This window comes from Acinonyx jubatus, chromosome E4 (assembly GCF_027475565.1).
Source record: "Acinonyx jubatus isolate Ajub_Pintada_27869175 chromosome E4, VMU_Ajub_asm_v1.0, whole genome shotgun sequence".
Classification (NCBI taxonomy): Eukaryota; Metazoa; Chordata; class Mammalia; order Carnivora; family Felidae; genus Acinonyx; species Acinonyx jubatus.
Window position 1 is genome coordinate 11419370 of NC_069395.1, and position 21367 is coordinate 11440736.

The following is a 21367-nucleotide window of genomic DNA, read 5'->3' on the forward strand; positions in this document are numbered from 1 at the left end:
TCACTAGGCTTCCTACCCAAGATGCGACTGATCCTTGGTCATCTATATTCCTTGCGAGTGTGGACACAGGCCTGGAAAAACTGAGTGGGTTGCTATTAAGTCTTCTATACAAAGGTTTGGCCATTCATGGGTTTCACCTGCCTTCTCCCATCAACCACTCACATATACACTCACTCCCCCCACCAGGTAACTTAGAGTGCAAGGCCCCTTGCAGCCCGGCCCCTCAAACAGCGCAAAACGGGGCAAGAAGGTTGGTTTGTACAAGCGCAGGTTTGGTCACCTGGTTCGCAGGCGGCAGTCCACTTCGGGGCCTCGGAATCGAAACAGGAAGCGCTGTGGCAGCGGGTCGAGCCCTCCAGGGCTCCCCTACAACCCTCCCCCACTCTTGTCCCACCTTCCGGTCCCTTTAACACGGTCCCCCCCCCTCCCTCCCCGCAGGGACGCGGGAAGACCCCATAAACGAGTTTATCGGCGACCCCTTGTGGGCATGAGTGGGTACTGCAAGCGGTCTGCAAATTCATGTGCACACCGAGCTTTGTTCAACAGACGGCAGAGTGCTGTATCTTGTGGGGATCGCCTACGATTTTTCTTCCCCGAATATGTACTTTTTGGTGGGGATTAATAAATTACAAACGCATTTAAAGGTTCCTTTCTTAATGCATTTTCCTTTTTTAATGAGTAGGGAACCTACAACTTCTCTAATGAGCAGGAAGTCCAAGCCCCCGTGTTTAACTTCAACAGAGGTCTCCAAACTGCTAAGTGTGACTGGAAACGCTGCCACCTGTAAAGTACGTGCACCGGTGCCGGCTGCTGCCCATTATCACTCTGCCGGGTCTGCTCGTTTACTGGTCAATGCCCAGGCCGTGGCTACAAGTATGGTCTATGGTCACCTCTGGGTCCCCACCTTGGGGCACAGGCCACTTCTGAGACCTCACAATCCACTACCTCAATGGCCAGGGTAAGAATTAAACAGCACTGGGGGGCACCTGGGGGGCTCGGTCGGTCAAGTCTCCACGACTTCAGCTCAGGTCATGATCTGACGGTTCGTGAGTTCGAGCCCCTCATCGAGCTCTGGTGTGGACAGCTCGGAGCCTGGAGCCTGCTTCGGATTCTGTGCCTCCCTCTCTCTCTCTGTCCCTCCCCGACTCACGCTCTCTCTCTCTCTCTCAAAATATAAATAAATGTTTAAAGAAACCCCCTTTTTTTTTTTTAAGAATAGTTCCATCTCCATATTTTCCCACCTCCCCTCCTCCTCTGTGCCTCCCGCTCTGAACTTTTCTCAGGCGAAGGCTCCCTTGGGTTTGGCCCACGGATGGTCCGCAGCGCCTGACCTATGTCTTCTCTCGTTGCTCTGCCACCTGCATTCTGCCAGTGGGCGCCAGGCCTCCGCGGGTGAGGCTGGCAGACAGGTCTCCCCGCTGGGGACCAGCAGGCACCGCACCCCGGGGCACCTGAAGCCACGGCAAAACGCAAAGCAGTCTGGCGTCGGAGCGACCTGCCCGAGAGCGGGGAAGGTGTTCTGGACGCTACTGTTTGCTTTGCTTCGCTTCCCGTGATTTACGTCCCGAGGCCGGGCCTCTCTCTTCCAGATTTATGGCCACCTGTCCTGGGGAGAGCATAAATTACTACCTCTATGGCAGCTCCAATCCCCGTCAGAGACACGGAAAGACACCTAGGTGGGCTGCTCCCTCTCCGGGGGGGATTAGGAGCCATGGGGGGGGCGGTGCTGGGCTGCAGAAAGCCTGCAGACCATTGGGAGAGCTGTGCTGGTTCCCGCGACCCCCGCCTGCTTGTCCTCACTCCGTGTGGGGGTCAATTATCCTCCTTCTCTAAACACAGATTCCCGACGCAGGAGGCTGTTCCCACCAACAGAGACACTTTCTAAATCCAGAGGGAGGGGGTGACAGACACCAAGTCACGTGACGGGGGGGGGGAGAGAGAGAGAGAGAGAGAGAGAGGGAGAGAGAATGAGAACAGGACGCACAGAAAAAGGGTGAGGGTCAATTCGTACAAACGCTCAGCTGGTCTGCACACAGAATCATCCAGATCTGTCCTACCCGGCTTGTTGCAGAGGGAAGAACACCCATGGCCTGCACGAGAGGGGGACCGGCCGACGCTCGGGACAGCTGGCCGCAGAGCCAGGGTTCCGGGCTCCTGGGACAGGGCTCTTTCCCCGGCCACCTGCCCCTCTCCCGCAGCTTCTTTACGGCCACAGGAAGTAGGAAGACCAAGTTCTGCTTTGTTCTGCCGCTGAATGAGTGAGTGCGTTTGGAGGCATAGCTGGTCTGTCGTTGCTGCTTCTCAAAACCCCACCCCCCTTACTAATATTCCAACACACATAGTATTTATTATTACAGCTCCCAAACATGCACACAAGTTAAAAGAGTTTTATAGCGAATACCCACTTACTCATCACCTGGACACTACATGTAACACTTTACTGTATTTCCTTCATCACATTTTATCCATCCCTCAATTCATTATATGTACATTTTTGCATTTGCAAATAATTCGCGGACATCAGTGGACTTCACCTCTACACAGCTCAGCTGGCATATCATGTCCTAGAGTTGAAATTTTCGTTACTTTTTCTGGGGTGGGGGGGAAATGTACATGCAGTGAAATATACAACTCTCAAGTATGCTATGATATGACGTTCTTCTTTAAAGTTCATTTTATTTTTGAGAGAGAGAGAGACAGCGCACAAGTGGGAGAGGGGCAGAGAGAGAGAATCCCAAGCAGACTCCGTGCTCACAGTCCAGAACCCCCCACGGGGCTTGATCTCACGAACCCTGAGACCATTACCTGAGCCAAAATCAAGAGCTGGATGCTTAACCAACTGAGCCACTCAGATGCCTCTATCACATTAAGTTCTTAATATTAGGTAATAAATATTAAGTTAAAGTGAGAAAGTTAATTAATGTTGTTTTGAGCATTGAGGAATCCACAGTGCCCCTCAAAATGATGAGAGCTGCCTTGGGCTGTCTGTACCTCTCTTGGAATGTTCCTGCAACTCTACACCCAGCAGTGGGAACCCAGGTGAAAAGCAGCCATTTGCTATTCACTTCAAGAATACCTCTCCCGGGGCGCCTGGGTGGCTCAGCCGAAGCATCCGACTTCGGCTCAGGTCATGTCGTGGTTCGTGAGTTCAAGCCCCGCGTCGGGCACTGTGCTGACAGCTCAGAGCCTGGAGCCTGCTTCAGACTCTGTGTCTCCCTCTCTGTCTGCCCTTCCCCCACTCACACTCTGTGTCCCTCTCCCTCAAAAATAAACATTTTAAAAGAATTTTAAAGACTGCATATAAAAATATTTTTTTTCTCATAATTCCATTACCACAAGAGCACCTCCATTCATGTTTTTGTTCATAAATTTCTAGTCCCGGGGGCGCCTGGGTAGCTCGCTTGGTTGAGTGTCCAACTCTCAATGTCAACTCAGGTCATGATCCCAGGGTCATGGGATTAAGCCCCATGTCAGGCTCCAGGTTAAGCATGGAGCCTGCTTGGAATTCTCTCTCTCTCTCTCTCTCTCTCTCTCTCCCTCCCTCTGCCCCTCTCCCCCATTCACTCTCTGTCTCTCTAAAGGAAACAAAAAACAAAACAAAACCTTCCAAAAAGAAAAATACGTGCTATTTTGTTATCAGCTTTTAAAACTCAGTGTTATTTTAACTATCTTTCGATGCCATTTAAACTTATCTCTGTAACTGTATCTTTCACTTAAAATGTTTTATTATGAATACTTTAAAGTTAACATAAAAGTAGAAATGCTGATGGGGCACCTGGGTGGCTCAGTTGGTTGAGCGTCTGACTTTGGCTCTGGTCATGATCTCACGGTTCGTGAGTTCGAGCCCCACATCATGCTCACTGCTGTCAGCCCAGAGCCTGCTTCAAATCTTCTGTTCCCCTCTCTCTGCCCCTCCCCCCGCTCTGTGTGTGTGTGTGTGTGTGTGTGTGTGTGTGTGTCTCAAAAATAAATACACATTTTTAAAAAAAAAGTAGAAATGCTGCCATGAATGCCTATATAATTATCACCCGGATTCTATTTATCAAAGTTTTGACACAATTTTCCATGTGACCTTTTTTGTGTGTGTGTGCTGTAGTAATATACAGCACATCCCAGACATCATGTCATTTCCCCTAATTACTTCAACACCCTTCTCCAAAATATACGTATCTATCTTATATCACAGTGCCATTATCACACCTAATAAACATTTGGTATCATCAAATACTCAGTTCCAAATTCGCCAAAATATCTAAACAATGCACTTCTTAAATCGGTTCCTTTGAATCATGAATTCTGAATGAGAAATATAGTTATTTATGCAAGGAGACATTCTGGGAACCATGGCACCCAGGCATATCTCCCCAATTACCCAGTCACTAGGACCCCCCTCGGCTTCAAGACTGTGTTCGTGCTATTTTCTCTGCTTCCCAGAGACATTAAGGTGCCTGCTCCTACCTCTTCAGGGTCTCCAGCGGCTCCTTCCTGCTCATGACGCCAGTGTCGGGGTCCACCGTGGTTAAAATGCACCTGGACACACACACACACAGCATCATACGAGGGACAAAGCAGGCTGACCTCGGCCCTCCCACCATCTCCACTCCGGGGGTGGAAGGAAGTGCCTTACCTGGAACAAGCCGTTACTCTTTTCAGTATGACGTCACCAATAAGAAGCTCATCCCAAGAATCCTACGGGGACAAAGCACGAAATTCATAGGGGCACTTCCGAGACTTAGCTGTGACACACCTGTGTAGGGACTTCACATGAGCTGACACCTAACGAAGCCACTTATACCATAGATGGGAGACTTTTACACCAGCCCCGAGAAGCCACACACCCTCCTGTCCTCTCTCTGCCTATGACAGTTCGTGCCCCTATAGTAAAATGCTCCCTCTGCTCTCACTGATAAAACTGCAGTCGAAATTCATCTCCCTGAGCGCCTGGGTGACTCAGCCGGTTAAGCGTCCAACTGCAGCTCAGATCATGATCTCGTGTTTCATGAGTTCAAGCCCCGCATCGGGCTCTGTGCTGTCAGCACAGAGCCTGGAGCCTGCATCGGATTCTCTGTCTCCCTCTCTCTCTCTGCCCCCCTGCCACTTGTGCTCTCTCTAAAAAATAAATAAATACACTTGAAAAAAAAAAAGAAACTGACCTTCCTGACTGATCCCATTGGACTCAAGGAGGAGCGAATGGAGGGGTTGGGATTGACAGAGGGCGTGGGTGACAGAAAGGACATGGACAGGGGGTCACTCTAAACTATGCATGCCTCTGCTGGACCTAGATCCTTAGGGCACTGATACGTTCACCTTGTATCATCTCCCTTTGCAGATACGAACAAATCAAGAGTACCCCCACACCCTTATGTGCTCCACCGCAGGGAGCTTCTTAGGCTTTTGCCCACAGCCTGGGTCACTGGTGCCTACTTTTCAGGACAAATAAAATCAATGGACTAGCACCCCCTCGAATCCAGCAGGGGAGACAGGGCAAACACACAAGAAAAGTTAATGTTCAATATATTTTTGAGGGTTCCAGAAAATTCGAGAGAAAGCAAAAATTGGAGAGAAACCCACGCTGTGCGTGGGTTTAACTACACAGGCAAGAATTGACCTGGAGGTTTTAGAAGAACAAGCCCTCAGGCTGCTCTGGTCAGGGGAGGTTTTAAGGAAAAGATAGGATTTGAATGGAACCTTCCAGAACAGAGACTTTGGAAGGCACAAAAGAAAGGTGAGGAGACTGGGGAAGTAATTAGAAGGAAGTCACTGAAGAGACATAGAACATCTAATCATAGTCTTGAACTTCTTACCCTGGGAGCGAAGTGCCAGCTGCCTCAGGGCTGAAGACAAAAATTCATGAGCTAAAACCAACCTGCCCTGTCCGGTGTGATCACAAGCCAGAGACCTGGAGACTCAGAATTTAACTCTCAGAGTGCATATCAGTCTTGCTATATGTATTGCAGCTGGTTTTTTAATGTTCTTATTTATTTTTGAGACAGAGAGAGAGAGAGCGCGCGCGCGCTGCGCGCGCGCGCGCGCGCGCGCGCGCACAAGTGGGGGAGGGGCAGAGACAGAGAGGGAGGTACTGCAGCTTTTTAAGCATAAAATGGGTCTCTTAACCGCAGGTCCACAAAAGCTGGGCCCCTGGGGTTAGAGAAGCCCCAGCCTGTTCTGTGTGTGTGTTTGTCCACCAGGGGGCACCATGGTCATAAAAAACATAAAAGATCCAAGAGAAGAGAAATGTGGGCTCTGTTAGGAAATTAATTAATTACTAATTAATGTATGTGCACTAGAAACTGTTGGGGATCGAGTCACAGATAAATAAGGTAAGAAATCCCATAATAAGGAAAGCCAGAGATGTAAGCGGGTCCAAGCCCTGAGCCCCGTGATACTCGGGCCTCGAGCAGACCCCTAGCGGCCCTGTCATCGCCCAATACGTCGGTGCTAACAACACCCTTGTGGTCACCTAACACCCTGCATTCACCACCTTCGTTGCCTGTCTTGCTGGCCTGTTCACAATCTGATCGCCTTAGGAGAAACAACCATGTTTCTTCAATCCTGTTTTCCACAGTGCAGGGGACCCAGTGGGACTAACTCATCGTGCAATGAGTGACATATGACTGTAGTCAGTTCAGTGTCCGACTCTTGGTTTCAGTTCAGGTCATGATCTCATGGTTTCGTGAGTTCGAGCCCTGCATGGGGCACCACCCTGACAGCGTGGAGCCTGTTTGGGACTCTCTGTCTTCCTCTCTCTCTGCCCCTCTCCCACTCGGCTATCTCGGTCTCTCTCAAAATAGATAAATAAACTTAAAAAAAAAAAAGAGCGACATGTTATTATAAAATGAGCTCAGCCACAGTGTTGTATTAACATCCAATTTAAAATGTGAAATGTTCCCAGTTAGGAAACACTCAGAGTTATAAAGAAATGAAGGCCTCTAAAACCAGATTCAGTTCAAACAAATGTAAATCTGAGGTCCTACTCTGAGAGAGCTGTCTCCGCTCATTTTATCTACATCTGACCATCTCAGAACTTTGGGGCAGGAAACGTCATCAACATGACCCAGGGCACAAGGATCGCAAAGGGGAAGGAAGCTTAAAGTTGGTCACAGTTGGGGGAATGCCTCAGTCGGGCTCCTTCACTCTGATTATAGGAAAGAGACCATCCCCCACCTCTCTATGACACTTTCTAAGAGCTTTTCCACAGATTGGTATAGACCTTGATTCTTACAGCTGCCATCACGGGAGCTGAAATCATCTGCATTTTACAACTGCAAGAAGCAAAGGCCTCGAGGGGTTCAAGGACTTGTCCAGGGTCAAACAGCCACTTATTGAAGCAGGTGGATTCAAACCCAGGTGTCCCAACCTCACGTATGCCCCTTAGAATGTTCAGAGTTCCTTTGGCACATGGTACTGTCTGGGTTCAAGACCCAGCTCCTCCACTTTGTGCCATGGGATAGCCTCAGGCGAGCCAGGTCACCTCCCCAGGCCTCTCCCTTCCTCCTTATAAAAAGGGAATATGACCTTCACCTCCCCAGGCTGCAAAGCACAGTGTGAGCATTAGGTGGAAGCCACCACCCTTTTCCTTTTTCTGAGAAGGAAAACCCTCAGGAGAAACTGCTTTCCTGGCCTCAACTGGTACAAGACAAATATCAATGAGACGATCAAAAGCAACCAACACTGATTTTTCCCTCTTGTCTGAGTCCAGCTGAACTGTGCTGGATGTGAACAAGGGCAGATGAGCTCCCTTGTCACAGTGGAACGTGAAGGGACAGCCCAGGGCAGGCTCCCGGGGACAGCGCACGTTTCCCGCCTTATACTAGAAGCTGACCTGCCATCTTTGGAAAGCGTGGCATGTTTAGAGCGTTTGACGTAAAACATCAGAAGTGGATCTGGAGGTACTTTTACTGCCCGTCACTGACTGATACTGCATTTATACTTTTTGCGAGTCACCTTAGCCAACCTGACCCTTTGACAAACCCGTAAGGTAATCCTAGGCAGAAAGGATCACTCCATTCTCCAGGCAGGTACACAAGCCTGCACAGAGTCATGTAGGGGCCAGCAAGGAAGCTGGAGGCGGACCTCAGAGCCTCGGGTTTGAGTGTGGGCTTCAGTTTCCTAGACTGCTTCTTTCAGCACACCTAGCTCCCTCCTCACAGTAAGACGGAAAGGCAGAATCCGTCTCCCTGAGTATAAGGGATTAAGACTCAGTCACTTGGACTCAGTTCTTCCCCTGCCCTTTACCTCCACTTTCCATCTACAAACACCCACCACCAGAACTCTGGAATTCCCATCTGAGAGCTGGTGCCTCTGTCAAGTACCCACATCTGGATGGTTGCCACTCACCAAGCCTCTAGGCCACCGACCTCTGCCTTCATGGTCAACAAGGCAAAGAACCAATGAAATATCCAAAGACAATGACAAAGGTAAATCTGCTGCCAGAATCATGTGACACCGTGGAAGCCCTTCATGCTAAGCCACAGTGCAGGCATCTGAGGGCAGATTGACAGTGGCACTGGAAGAATTTTATAGGCCATCCAGCTGGGGAACCCCACCCCCAACGCTGCAGCAGCCATACTGTAAATGCCTCTCTTTCCCCAGGGACCATCAGTTGAACGGGAAAGCTAACTTCAACAAGACATGAGTATACCCTGCCTTTGTTCCATGGCCCACACACATCACGTATTTTATGCTACGTAAATTTGGCTCAAAAACCAATCTACCTACTGGGAATTATGCTGAGAAGTCTCAGACCCTGAACTGCTCCCTGTACACCAGCACCTCCACTTCATCTATATCTGTGTCCTCCGTGATGATGTCTGAACTAATCAGGTGCTCAAGAACTCGAAAAACTGAATGGACCAGCATACCACCAATAACGCATGAATCCTTTGGAATAATCTAAAGCAACATCAAAGAATTTCATACCTTAAAAAAAAAAAAAAAAGTTAAATCCAAGGAAAGGGCAAAGGAAAGCAACCTGTTACCTCTGCATAGACACCACACCCTGAAATGACAATATTGGGCCTGAAGTTAGCCACTTTAACTTTCTTCTCCAGCCTGGAGTTGAGATCTGCCAAAGATGCCTCAGAGAGAATCAAGAACGGGCTGGCATCTGAGTACGCAATCTGGGAAGGAAACAGAAGTGGTTAGAACGTGGCACACAGAGGTCATATGTGGTTAGTTCCTGGAACCCTCCCCTCCCCAGTTCCCAGGGGAACACACACACACACACACACACACACACACACACACAGTATTTCTAAGTATTTCTTTAGTTCTTTATATAGAAAAGTCACAGTGTTTCAGAAGTCTTAAAGAGCCTTGCAGATAATAGGAATTACATGATGCAATGAAAAAAAAAACGTGGCCTTGGGATCCTAAAGCTGCCACTGGCCAAGTCCCCTTGAGGAAGTCACTCCACCTTCTTAAGCCTCAACTTCTCCAGTGCTGATGAGCTTCATGACCTCATTATGGATGATAAAAATATTCCCTGATTCCACGGATACCTATTTTGATGCCTCCTGCAAATCAACATCAAGTACTTTTACTGACCATATATGTAATTTTTTTTTCAATGGCCGTAGGAATTGTGCTACCAACCCCTCCTTTTACCATGAATCCTTACATTCCTATAAGGGTCAACTTAGTCACTTTAAGTCTGTGGATCTCCATGCCCACACTCGTTTGCCCAACTGTGATCTGACCATTGCAATCACACCGTAAAAAGGTTGAGCTCCACATACAATTACAGAATAGAGTGGAAAAGTTTTGAAACCCTGTTGGCACTGGAAGGCTTACATAAATAGGAAGGTAGATGGCCATCAGGAAGATGCAAGAGTCCCCAAATCAAGAAACACAAAGGAAGTTCCCAAAGGAAGGGCTTTCATTTTGCCTGTTCCTTAGGATCCCCAGCTGCTGTTCAGGCCAAGCTTCCTGGGAGCTGCCTGGCAAAATGACAGAGCAGAGCTCAGCGACTTGCTGCCCTGCCTGATGGGCTGCACATGACTGCTGTGCACTCCTGAGGAAGCCTGCCTTCCACGGGACACACCGGAGGCCAAAGCCAAGGAATGCTCCTCTGACCTGGTCTGTGGGCTGGAACACATCCATTATTTGGTGAGAATTTCTCGGTCGCATGTGAGGCTCATAGTGCACCAGGCGGTAGGGCTGTGTCTTCAGGAAGCTAGTAATCCACTGGGCCGCAGCCTCCCCACAGTCCCTGCCCTTGATCTCCAGGCCGTGCACTCTGCAGGGAGTGGCAGGAGTAAAGGCTGGTCATGGCTCTGAAAACACGGGACACCCTACCATGTCCCACACATATCAAAAAGCTGTGATGTCTTGGGGCAGCTGGGTGGCTCAGTCAGTCGAGCATCCGACTCTTGATTTCAGCTCAGGTCATGATGCTAAGGTGGTGGGATCAAGTTCCATGTCGGACTCCATGCTGAGAATGCAGCCTGCTTAAGATTCTCTCTCTCTCTGTCTCTCTCTGTCTCTCCCTCTGCCCTTCACCTACTCATGCTCTCTCTCTCTCTCTCAAATTAAAAATTTAAAAGAAAGAAGAAGAAGGAGGAGAAGAAGAAGAAGAAGAAGAAGAAGAAGAAGAAGAAGAAGGAGAAGAAGAAGGAGAAGAAGAAGAAGAAGGAGAAGAAGAAGAAGAAGAAGAAGAAGAAGAAGAAGAAGAAGAAGAAGGAGAAGAAGAAGAAGAAGGAGAAGAAGAAGAAGAAGAAGAAGAAGAAGAAGAAGAAGGAGGAGGAGGAGGAGGAGGAGGAGGAGGAGGAGAAGAAGAAAGAAAAGCTGTGATGTCACTGTGATTCTTTAATTATCAGGAAACATGATTTTAGCCTGGTCCTGCCTCTGAACCACTGGGTAAACACAAATGAAGTCACAGTTTCCAGCCTTGCTTTATCCAGGTTTACAATAGAATGATACATGCCTGTGCCTCCCTATCTGGAAGGCATGCACGGAAGAATAAAATCAGATCGGATGTTTGAAAAGATACTGAGTTCTCCAGACGAAAACAAATGCATCAGTATCAAGTAAACTCAAAATTACTACAAAATCTGGTTCACGCAGCTGGATAGCAGCCAGAAGTCTTTATTAATAGGGTCCGGCTATATTTTACCAGTATGATGATAATACAACTAGATTCAGCAGTGTATGTGAAAATGTTCTATAAAATCTAAAACAGTATAGATAATACTCATAATCTAATTTGGGAGCACCTTGGGTGACTCAGTCAGTTAAGCACCTTGGTTTCAGCTTGAGTCATGATCTCACAGTTCAGGGGATCAGGCCCTGCGTGGGGCTCTGTGATGATAGCGTGGAGCCTGCTTGGGATTCTCCCTCTCCCTCTGTCTCTGCCCCGTCCCTACTTGCAGGCTCTCTCTCCCTGTCTCTCTTAAAATAAATAAGCTTAAAAATAATAAAATCAAATTAATTAATTTAATTAAACTAAAAAGATAAAATTTGCATCAAAACATGTCCCATTATAAAACAATATCAGGGGGCACCTGGGTGGCTCAGCCGGTTGGGCGTCCGACTTCAGCTCAGGTCGTGACCTCACAGTTTGTGGGTTTGAGCCCATGTCGGACTCTGTGCTGACAGCCCAGAGCCTGGAGGCTGCTTTGGATTCCACGTCTCCCTCTCTCTCTGCCCCTCCCCTGCTCTCACTCTCTCAAAAATAAATAAACATTAAAAAAAATTTTTTTTAATAATAACAATAATAGGGACCCCTGGGTGGCTCAGTCGGTTAAGCGTCCAACTTTAGCTCAGGTCGTGATCTCACAGTTCATGGGTTCGAGCCCCGAGTCGGGCTCTCTCTATGCTGACAGCTCAGAGCCTGGGGCCCACTTCAGATTTTGTGTCTCCCTCTCTGTCTGCCCCTCCCCTACTTGCATTCTGTCTCTCTCTGTCTCTCAAAAATAAATTAACTTAAATAAATACATAAATAAATATAATAATAATAATAATCTAATTTGATTTGACTGCTACTAATAAGCATAGGATTTGAAGTCTCCCCCGCTCTCCCTGATATACAGCATGCAGGACAATATGGGAGTTATACGTATCTCACAGCTACAGAGAGGAAAGAAACACTTCGGATAGGCCAGTGTTTCTAAAGTGTAGCACCACTGCTACTGTGGGTATTCAAGACAATGGTAGTACTTGGGTACAACAGGAAAGAATGGTGGACTGCACAGAGAGAAAGTAATTCTATTCAGTTTCATGATAGGAAGTCCCGAATGTCCAGCAACACGTGATAATAATCTCTTTCTAAAAAGGAAAAACAGACCTCAAGTCCAGAAACCTCTACAGGCAATAATTTCTGGCTAGAACTGGGTAACATTCCATTTGTAGCATATTTATTATTTCAGTTAACTCCTCCACCTGGAAAGTTGTCTAGGTATCCCTATACGGTTCCCTTTTTAAATAAATGCATTTAAGGTTTGTTTGTTTTTAAGCTGAACCAATTGGGAGAAAAACATTACGTAAATACAGTTGACCCTTGAACAACATGGAGGTTAGAGGTGCCAACCCCCCATGCAGTCAAAAATCCACCTAGAACTGATGACTCCTCCAAAATGTAACTACGCAGAGCCAACTGTTGACTAGAAGTTCCACAGTAAGGTAAACAGTTGATGGACACATATTTTGTGTGCTCTATGTATTACATACCATATTCCTTCAATACAGTAAACTAGAGAAAAGAAAATGTTACTAAGAAAATCTTAAAGAGGAAATGCATTTATAGTGCTGTACTGTATGTATTGAAAACAATCTGCATGTAAGTGGACGTGCAGAGTTCAAACCTGTATTGTTCAAGGTTCAACCGTGAGAGAGGTGGTCTGTGACCAGCATGAATCACGGTTGTGTTGTGCAAATGCCCGACGTTTGAGAAAGAGGAGTCAGGTAGACCTACTTGGGTGTGAATCCTGTTCCCACAAATGACAAGTCCAGTGACCTTGGAGGATATTTCTTACTGTGCCTTAGTTTCTTCATCTATAAAATGGGGATATGGGAATGCAAGCTGGTGCAGCCACTCTGGAAAACAGTACGGAGGTTCCTCAAAAAATATGGAGGTTCCGAAAAATAGAACTACCCTACGACCCAGCAATTGCACTACTAGGCATTTATCCAAGGGATACAGGTGTGCTGTTTTGAAGGGACACATGCACCCCCATGTTTATAGCAGCACTATCGGCAATAGCCAAAGTATGGAAAGAGCCCAAATGTCCATCGACAGATGAATGGATAAAGAAGATGTGGTATATATATATGCAAGGGAGTATTACTCGGCAATCAAAAAGAATGAAATCTTGCCATTTGCAACTACATGGATGGAACTGGAGGGTGAAATTATGCTAAGTGAAATTAGTCAGAGAAAGACAAAAATCATATGACTTCACTCATACGAGGACTTTAAAACAGATGAACATAAGAGAAGGGAAACAAAATTAATATAATATAATAACAGGGAGGGGGAAAAACATAAGAGACTCAAATATAGAGAACAAACAGAGGGTTACTGGAGGGGTGGTGGGAGGGAGGTGGGCTACATGGGGAAGGGGCACTAAGGCAGCTACTCCTGAAATCATTGTTGCACTAGATGCTAACTCATTTGGATGTAAATTTTAAAAAATAAAAAATAAAATTAAAAAATAATAAAAATAAAACAAAAACAAAAACAAAAAAAATAGTAAAATGGGGATAAAATCACAACCTTCTTCTGAGGGTCAGGGATAATCTATACAAATAGATACAAATCCCCCAAAACAATTCTCAGGTTTCGGGTGTGCTCAGTAGATGGTAGTAATCACTCTGGTTTTGTTTTATTGTTTTGTTTTGTCCAGTTATTTCAGGTGAGCTTTCTTCATTGCAGTCTCTTACGATCCTTCGTATTTCTGTGGTGTCAGTTGTAATGTCTCCTCTTTCATTTCTGATATCATCTGAGTCTGCTCTCATTTTAAAATGTTAAAATGCATATTAGGGGCGCCTGGGTGGCTCAGTCCGTTAAGTGGCCGACTTCGGCTCAGGTCATGATCTTACGGTCCGTGAGTTTGAGCCCCGCGTCGGGCTCTGTGCTGACAGCTCGGAGCCTGGAGCCTGTTTCAGATTCTGCGTCTCCCTCTCTCTCTGACCCTCCCCCATTCATGCTCTGTCTCCCTCTGTCTCAAAAATAAATAAACGTTAAAAAAAATTTTTTTTTAAATAAAAAATTTTAAAAATGCATATTAGGACACCCTCAGGATGAAACAGTATGGTAACATGAAAACAGTTATTTTGAAGATTTTTAATAATATGAAAAGGTACTCAACATATCAACTTAAGAATATGACATTAATCGTGTATTTTTATATTTTTATATTATTTTTACATTGTTTCTTTCCAAGTATGAGCTACGAAGACAGAAAAAAAACATCGGAATATTATTTATAGTTACCTCACAGGTTTTTGTTGTCTCCTGTTTTTTTAGTTTAGCATTTTGCAATTTTTCAACAATGAATATGTTATTATGTTTATAATAAAAAAATCATCAAAATTAAAATAAGAACATATCAGGTCTAAAACTCTAAGACAGTGTCGAAACTATACTCATATTGCATCTTATAAACTTCTTGGGGTCTTCAGATACTTTTCAGCTAACTCGGATCTATATTTTTTTTGCTGTGATGTTACTTTCTATGATAGGCTTGGACTACATAAAAACAAAATGCATTCACAATGCATTTTATTTTATTTTATTTTAATTTTTTTTAACGTTTATTTATTTTTGAGACAGAGAGAGACAGAGCATGAACGGGGGAGGGACAGAGAGAGAGGGAGACACAGAATCGGAAGCAGGCTCCAGGCTCTGAGCCATCAGCCCAGAGCCCGACGCGGGGCTCGAACTCACAGACCGCGAGATCGTGACCTGAGCTGAAGTTGGACGCTTAACCGACTGAGCCACCCAGGCGCCCCACAATGCATTTTAATTCAACATGCAGAAACTGTGACAAGAGTAGAATTAGACCAAATTCTAATTTTCCCATAATGGGATAAAAAGTCAACTCTAGACATGAGCTCTCAGAAGCAAAGCTAGTTTTCCTACACTAATTGCTTCCTGGCAGTCCTTCTAATGTTGGGGAATGAGCCTCTGTACAGAGCGACCTCCTGGCTGAGTCTGTGCCCTCACTACATGCAGACCCCTGGGCATCTGTGGCTCAGATCACTCTTCTGGACGTAGGTGTCTTTTCTGTCTAGAACTTCCTTTCATTAGTACCAAATGTTCACAAAACATTTGCGACTTCTTTCCTAGGTGTGGAAGGTTCCCAGTCTTTCCAGGCAAAATAGGGCAAGTCCTACGGTAATGGTAGATCTAATCTCACCTCTTCCTGGACATTTTCCACTGTCACTCCCACCCCATTTTTGTCCTTTATCCTTATTTCTCTCTCGCTGACATGTGAATATGCTTTTTCCCCATGGTTTTCTACATAGGACTTCTACATAGGACTTCTCTGTCTCTCAGCCCCACATTAACACACATTTCTGAAGCTGCTTCCTTTTATTTTTAAGTTTATTTACTTATTTTGAGAGAGAGAGTGGGAGAGAGTGCATGTGCACACACAAGCAGGGGAGAGGCAGAGAGAGAGAGAGAGGGAGAGAGAGAGAGAATCCCAAGCATGCTCTGTGCTAAGCAGCACAGAGCCTGATGTGGGGCTCGATCCCAAGAACCATGAGATCACAACCTGAGCCAAAATCAAGAGTCAGATGCTTAACAGACTGAGCTACCCAGCTGCCCCTTTTCCTTCTTTCTTTCTTTCTTTCTTTCTTTCTTTCTTTCTTTCTTTCTTTCTTCCTTTCTTCCTTCCTTCCTTCCTTCCTTTTATTTTTTTTTGAAGCTGCTTCCTTGTTCCTCTTTGTTTTACATCATCATGATGTTGAGGACTTGGCCCTACATACAGTATGTTCTCAATCAATGGTTAATTATCACCAGTGTCTTTTTTTCAGGACTCCTCCTAGTTCACGCTCCCTCAAAACTGCGTGAATAAATACTCACGCAAGGAGTACGACATACCTTTCCCTTACCTGCACTTGTACACGGCATTTGTGGCAGGTGTCTTGATGGGCAACAGCAGGTCCTTCGTGTAGGCTGCACTGAGGGTCAGGGCATCGCCCTCACAAGTCAGGGAAATCAGGACCAGACGGGGTTCCTGCCGAGCAGTGACCATGTTCCCCTTCTCGTTGACCACAAGCCAAAACCTGCCATGTTCAAAACCCAAGAGATGCGTGGCCCACTGTGAAAGGCATCCAGTCACTGCGGGAGCTCGGGTCATGCACAGTCCTCTTTCATTTCCTCCCTGTAAGCCTGGGGTGTGTGTGTGTGTGTGTGTGTGTGTGTGCGCGCGCGCCTGTCTGTCTGTCCTAAACATCAACTCAACAGCACAGCAAGGCTGAGTCTGTCCCTTTATTTCAAAGGGTTTGGTAACCACTCAAGCATCCAATGTATATAATCTCTTCAGAACCTGCGGAGCTCCTTGATGGCACAGAAATCAAAGACGTTATCATACTTTCATCTCAACTGCGAGAAGGTCTGACCACTTTCGTTAAACGTGCCCCGAGAGACGACAGGAAACGATTTCCCAGAAAGACTTGAAAGGCACACGGAAGGAAGCACAATAACGAGATTGTGGCTCTATTGTTCTCAGAGCGTGGACTTCAGCAGAGAAGCATACGAGGCCACTTCCACCTTGCCAAATCCACCCCCGCCTTTTAAAACATTAATGTTTCAATATTCAGGGCTGTGGATGCTGCAATTTGCTCAAAGGTCTATTGTCACCATGGACGATATTTCTTCTAACCCAATACTCCTGACCTAGAGGTACTTCCAAGAAAAAAAAGATACATGGAGAGATCAGAGCAACAGGAAACTGTCTGGGGGTGCGGGGCGGGGTGGGGGGGGAGCCATTCATACGGGTTATTCCTCAGCTGCCAAGGAAGCTGAATATATTGACATTTTGATCATTTCTCACTGGGTCGAGTGACTACAGTTATAGAAGTGAGCTCGAGCTCTTGGAATCCACAGACATAAGATTAAAAGACGGCAAATACGTTAGGGCGTTAAAGCTCCTGTGCGCCACCCCCAGTGGGTCATCATGGTTGAGATGTTTCAGCTACATGAGAAAAATAAGGTTAACGGAAGCCCTTCCCTGAACCGCCTGCCTATCGGCCCTCATCCTGGACCCAGTCAGAGCTCTGCCCTGCCCCAGATCCTTGCTCCCAGCACATGAATAGTCTTCTTCGTGTAATAATTCTTCCAGGTGATGATGGCGGTCTGATCTTTCTAAACTACAAATCTAGAAAATTCCGCCCCCCCCCCCCCATGAAAAATCCCTCCATGGTTCCTGCTTTCAGGATAAAACCCTGAATCTTCAGCAAGGCAGGCAAGGCCCTTCATAACCAGCTGCTCACCAGCCATTCACAACCCCCTGCGCCCTCACGCAGGCCAGCTTTTTAAATGTTTTTAATTGTGGTAAAATATACGCAACATTAAATGTCTGGCATGCTCCTCCGTATATCCAAAAGGATTGAAAACAGGGCAGATACGCATACCGTGATGTTCACAGAAGCAATGTTCACAACGCCGAAAGATGGAGGAAACAACCCAAGTGTCCATCAACAGAAAACAGATTTGTTTTTTTAAATGTGTTCTTAACTATCTTAGGTGCACAATTCTATGACCCTGGGCACCTTCACAATGTTATGCAACCATCACCACTATCTATTTCCAAAACTTTGTCGTCACCCCAAATAGAAACTTTGAACCCATTAAGCAATAACTCCCCCTTCTCTCTCCTCTCCCCTGGCCCCCTGGGAAACTTCAATCCACATCCTGTCTCTATGAATTTGCCTACTGTAGATATTTCATATCATTAGAATCATATAATATTCGCCCTTTTGTGTCTGGCTTATTTCACCTAACATAATGCTTGTAAGATCTATGCTGCAGTGTGGATCAGAACTTCGTTCCTTTTTGTGGCTAAACACTATTCCCGGGTGCGTCTATACCACATGTTGTTTATCCAGTCATCTGTTGATGGATATGTGGGTTGATTTCACCCTTGGGCTACTGTGGGTGATGCTGCAGTGAACGCTGGTGTACTTGTATCTCCGTTTTCAGTCCCTTTCGGTCATTCCCTCAGAGGGCACTAGCCTTTCCCCCAGTATTCCTTCCCCCCAAGTCCGGGGTTTTTACCCTCCTGGCCACCCCAGAGAGTTTCTGGGGCTGCTTCTCTGTGCTCCCTGGCACTGGTCACACAGAGTCCGCTATGCCCCTCACTTCTCCTTCAGGCTTGCTGGTACCATGATGACAAAAATGGCGCCTGCCACAAATGCCAGCTCTTGTAATTATTTATTATCGTACGAGCTCAGTAAATACTCTCAATCGGTACAGTACAACACCCTTTGCCTCCGGGGCCTACAAAACAAATTCAATACATTGGACCGTCTTTCGGAGTCGGTGACCTCTGTACAAACCATGAAATATCTAGGATTCTCGCCTTGCTTCCAGAAGCAAAGATGCAGAGCTCACCACTCACGTATGTCGTGAATGGCCCTCCGCCTCTCCGCTGCAAGGCGGGGGGAGGGGCGGGGGCGGGCCACAGCCGTCCCCCCTGCCCAGTTCTGGGTTACTTGCAGGAGCTGAGGGCTCGTCTGGCAGGAAAGAGCTTGATGCGCAGCCTTAGTGAGGCCCCGGGCTGGCCTGACGCCAGACCCGGAAGAGAACAAAGCCGCTCGCTCCGGGCGGGCCGTTGCAACCTTCGCTGAACCCCAGGAATGCACGCAGATCGTGACTACCCTGATAGGCCATTAATAAAACGACTCTTCACAAAGCACCCACGTGCTAAACAAAACAAGAGTCCTGGCTCCCCCGCTGGGTGGCGCGGAACCCCAGTTCCTTTGTTCATAAAAAGAGTGCTTGCGCGCCTTAGGGAAACAGAGGCAATAGCACTTCTCCGGCCGCAAGAAGCTTAAGCTTCAACAGCTGTCCTTAGGGGCGCTCTACCCGGGTGTGCCCTTTGAGGGCTGCGCTCCGCCGCCCCAAGTTTCCCCCAAGTTCTCCAGAGACAGTTTAATGAAACTAATGTGGCGGGGACCAATCCCTGGAAGCTCGCCGCCTCTGCTAGATGGGGTTGAAGCAGTTGGCGGGCACGCGACAGACACCTGGGCGCCCCGACCACTGCTCGGCAGGAGCGCAGACGTGAAAGCGCCCGTGGGAGGTGGAAATGCAGCCGTCTCGGGGAAGCGGGTCGGGACACTTAGGCCTGGGTCTCGGGCCCCTGGGGTCGGCTGTTGGGACGTAGTTGCCCCTCGTTCTCTTTGTCCTTGCCCCATCGAAAGGGAAGGAAGGACCTGCTGGCGGACTCTGCAGACCGCCCCCGCCCCCGCCCGAAGCCCTCCCCGCGGAGCCCCGCCCGGCTCGGCCCTACCTGTCCCGCAGGTGGCCGCAGCGCAGCCCCAGGGCCGTGCACTCCGCCGCGCTCACCGCCACCCCCTTGCAGGACTTGACCGGGTAGATCCAGAGCTGCGCCACCGTGCCCACCTGCTGCAGCCGCCGGCGCCGCCTGGACCGCGCGCGGCGCCAGGCGACGGTCCCCAGCGCCACGGCGGCCAGTCCCAGCGCGGTCACCGCGAGCCAGCCGGGCCGGGGCTGCGCGGGGAGGCGCGACGCGGGGAGGCCGAGGCGGCCCAGGGCCGACGAGCCGGCGGCGCCCATGGCGGAGCGGGCGCGGGCGCGGGCGCGGGCGGCGACAGCTCCTGCGGGCCCTCCGCAGACGCCCAGCCGCCACCGGTCCAGAGAGCGGTCGCCGCCTGGTGCGGCCCTTGGCCCGGAGCCCAAAGGAAGGGCCGCTCCCGAACCCCTTCCGGGCCGCTCGCAGTATCGCACGACCTTCTACCGAGGGGTGGCCCCTGGGGCGCTGCGGTGGGAGGGGGTGGCCCCGCTGCTGCAGGGTCCTCGCCCCACCGCCTCCTCCGCCTTCCGCCGCCTGCGGCTGCAAGGCGGTGCGCCTTCCCCCACGACCGCTACCGCTACAAGTGACCTCTTTATTTACGTATTTATGGGTTTTTATTAAACGTAAAATGGTCAGATACCAAGTTTGCAGGACAAAGCGTGATTTCTAAATTAGAAAGCAGGCAGCGGGGAGATCCCTGTCTTGGGGATAATGGAGGGCTGGCACGGAGTATCCGCTGACCTCCACCACCCTCCCCGCCTGCCAAGCAGGACCAGGGAGCTTGCGGGAGCCGGAATCAGGGCGGCCGGATACGACCAGGCGCGCAGGGCCTGAGAACAGGGGCTGGCGGGGAGCTGGCGGTGAGCCCGGGCTCTCCGAGCCGCAGGTCTGAGTTGCACTGGGCGGCGGAGAGCGCCCTCTGCAGGGCTTAGGGCGCGGTGCGCTCCTCCCGGCAGCCTTCCCCGGGGCCGCGGTTTGGAAGGTGGGTACTGGCCCAAGATCCGGAGGCTTCAGGGCAGAAGGGAATGTCCAACTGGCGCTGCAGGCACTGACTTGTCTCTTTCAAATCAGGTCATGTTTCAAACCACAAGGTCAGTCATCAGGGTCAAGGTGATTTAAGAGTATTAGGCTCCTGGGGCACCTGGGTGGCTCAGTCGGTTAAGCGTCCGACTTCAGCTCAGGTCATGATCTATCTCTCAGTCTGTGAGCTCGAGCCCCGCGTTGGGCTCTGTGCCGACAGCTCAGAGCCTGGAGCCTGCTTTGGATTCTGTCTCTCTCTCTTTGCCCCTCCCCACTCATACTCTACCTCTCTCTCAAAAATAAACAGACATTAAAAAAAAGTTTAATTATCCTGACACTTGAAAAAGAATGAAACTGCACCTCTACCTTACATCAGACACAAGAATCACCAAAATACGTGACAAGACACCAAAAGCAAAAGAAAAATAAAGAAGTCGGACTAGTCAACCTAAAATGCTTATGTCTGGCAAAAGAAACCATCAACAAAATGAAAAGACAACCTACAGAATGGGAAAAATTATTTACAACTCATGTATCTGATAAGGGGTTAATATCCAAAAATTATGAAAAACTCCTACAATTAAATTGCCAAAGAAAAAAAATCCAATTTAAATATGAGCAGCATTGGGCACTTGGCTGGCTCAGTAGAGCATGCAACTCGATCTCGGGTTCAAGCCCCACGTTGGGTGTAGAGATTACTTAAAAATAAAACTTTAAAAAAATTTTTTTAATGTTTATTTATTTTTGACAGAGAGAGAGAGAGACATAGCATGAGCGGGGGAGGGCAAGCGAGGGAGACACAGAATCCAAAGCAGGCTGCAGGCTCCAAGCTGTCAGCACAGAGCCTGACGTGGGGCTCGAACTCA

General features: G+C 48.2%; 1 protein-coding gene across 3 annotated transcripts in view; it reads right to left on the reverse strand.

Moving 5' to 3' along the window:
* MTARC1 (mitochondrial amidoxime reducing component 1) overlaps positions 1–20618 on the reverse strand; it is a 40502-nt gene extending 19884 nt beyond the window's left edge. For 2 of the 3 annotated variants that reach the window (XM_053209328.1, XM_053209329.1), the window contains exons 1-6: positions 19458–20618; positions 16057–16230; positions 10075–10237; positions 8979–9119; positions 4628–4689; positions 4459–4530 (exon numbers count right to left, since the gene is read on the reverse strand). In XM_053209328.1, the coding sequence (XP_053065303.1) occupies positions 4459–4530; positions 4628–4689; positions 8979–9119; positions 10075–10237; positions 16057–16230; positions 19458–19744 (899 nt within the window). In that variant the 5' untranslated portion in view covers positions 19745–20618. The remainder of the gene's footprint in view (positions 1–4458; positions 4531–4627; positions 4690–8978; positions 9120–10074; positions 10238–16056; positions 16231–19457) is intronic. The other variant, XM_027075005.2, reaches the window with a different exon arrangement.
* Positions 20619–21367: the final 749 nt, after the last annotated feature.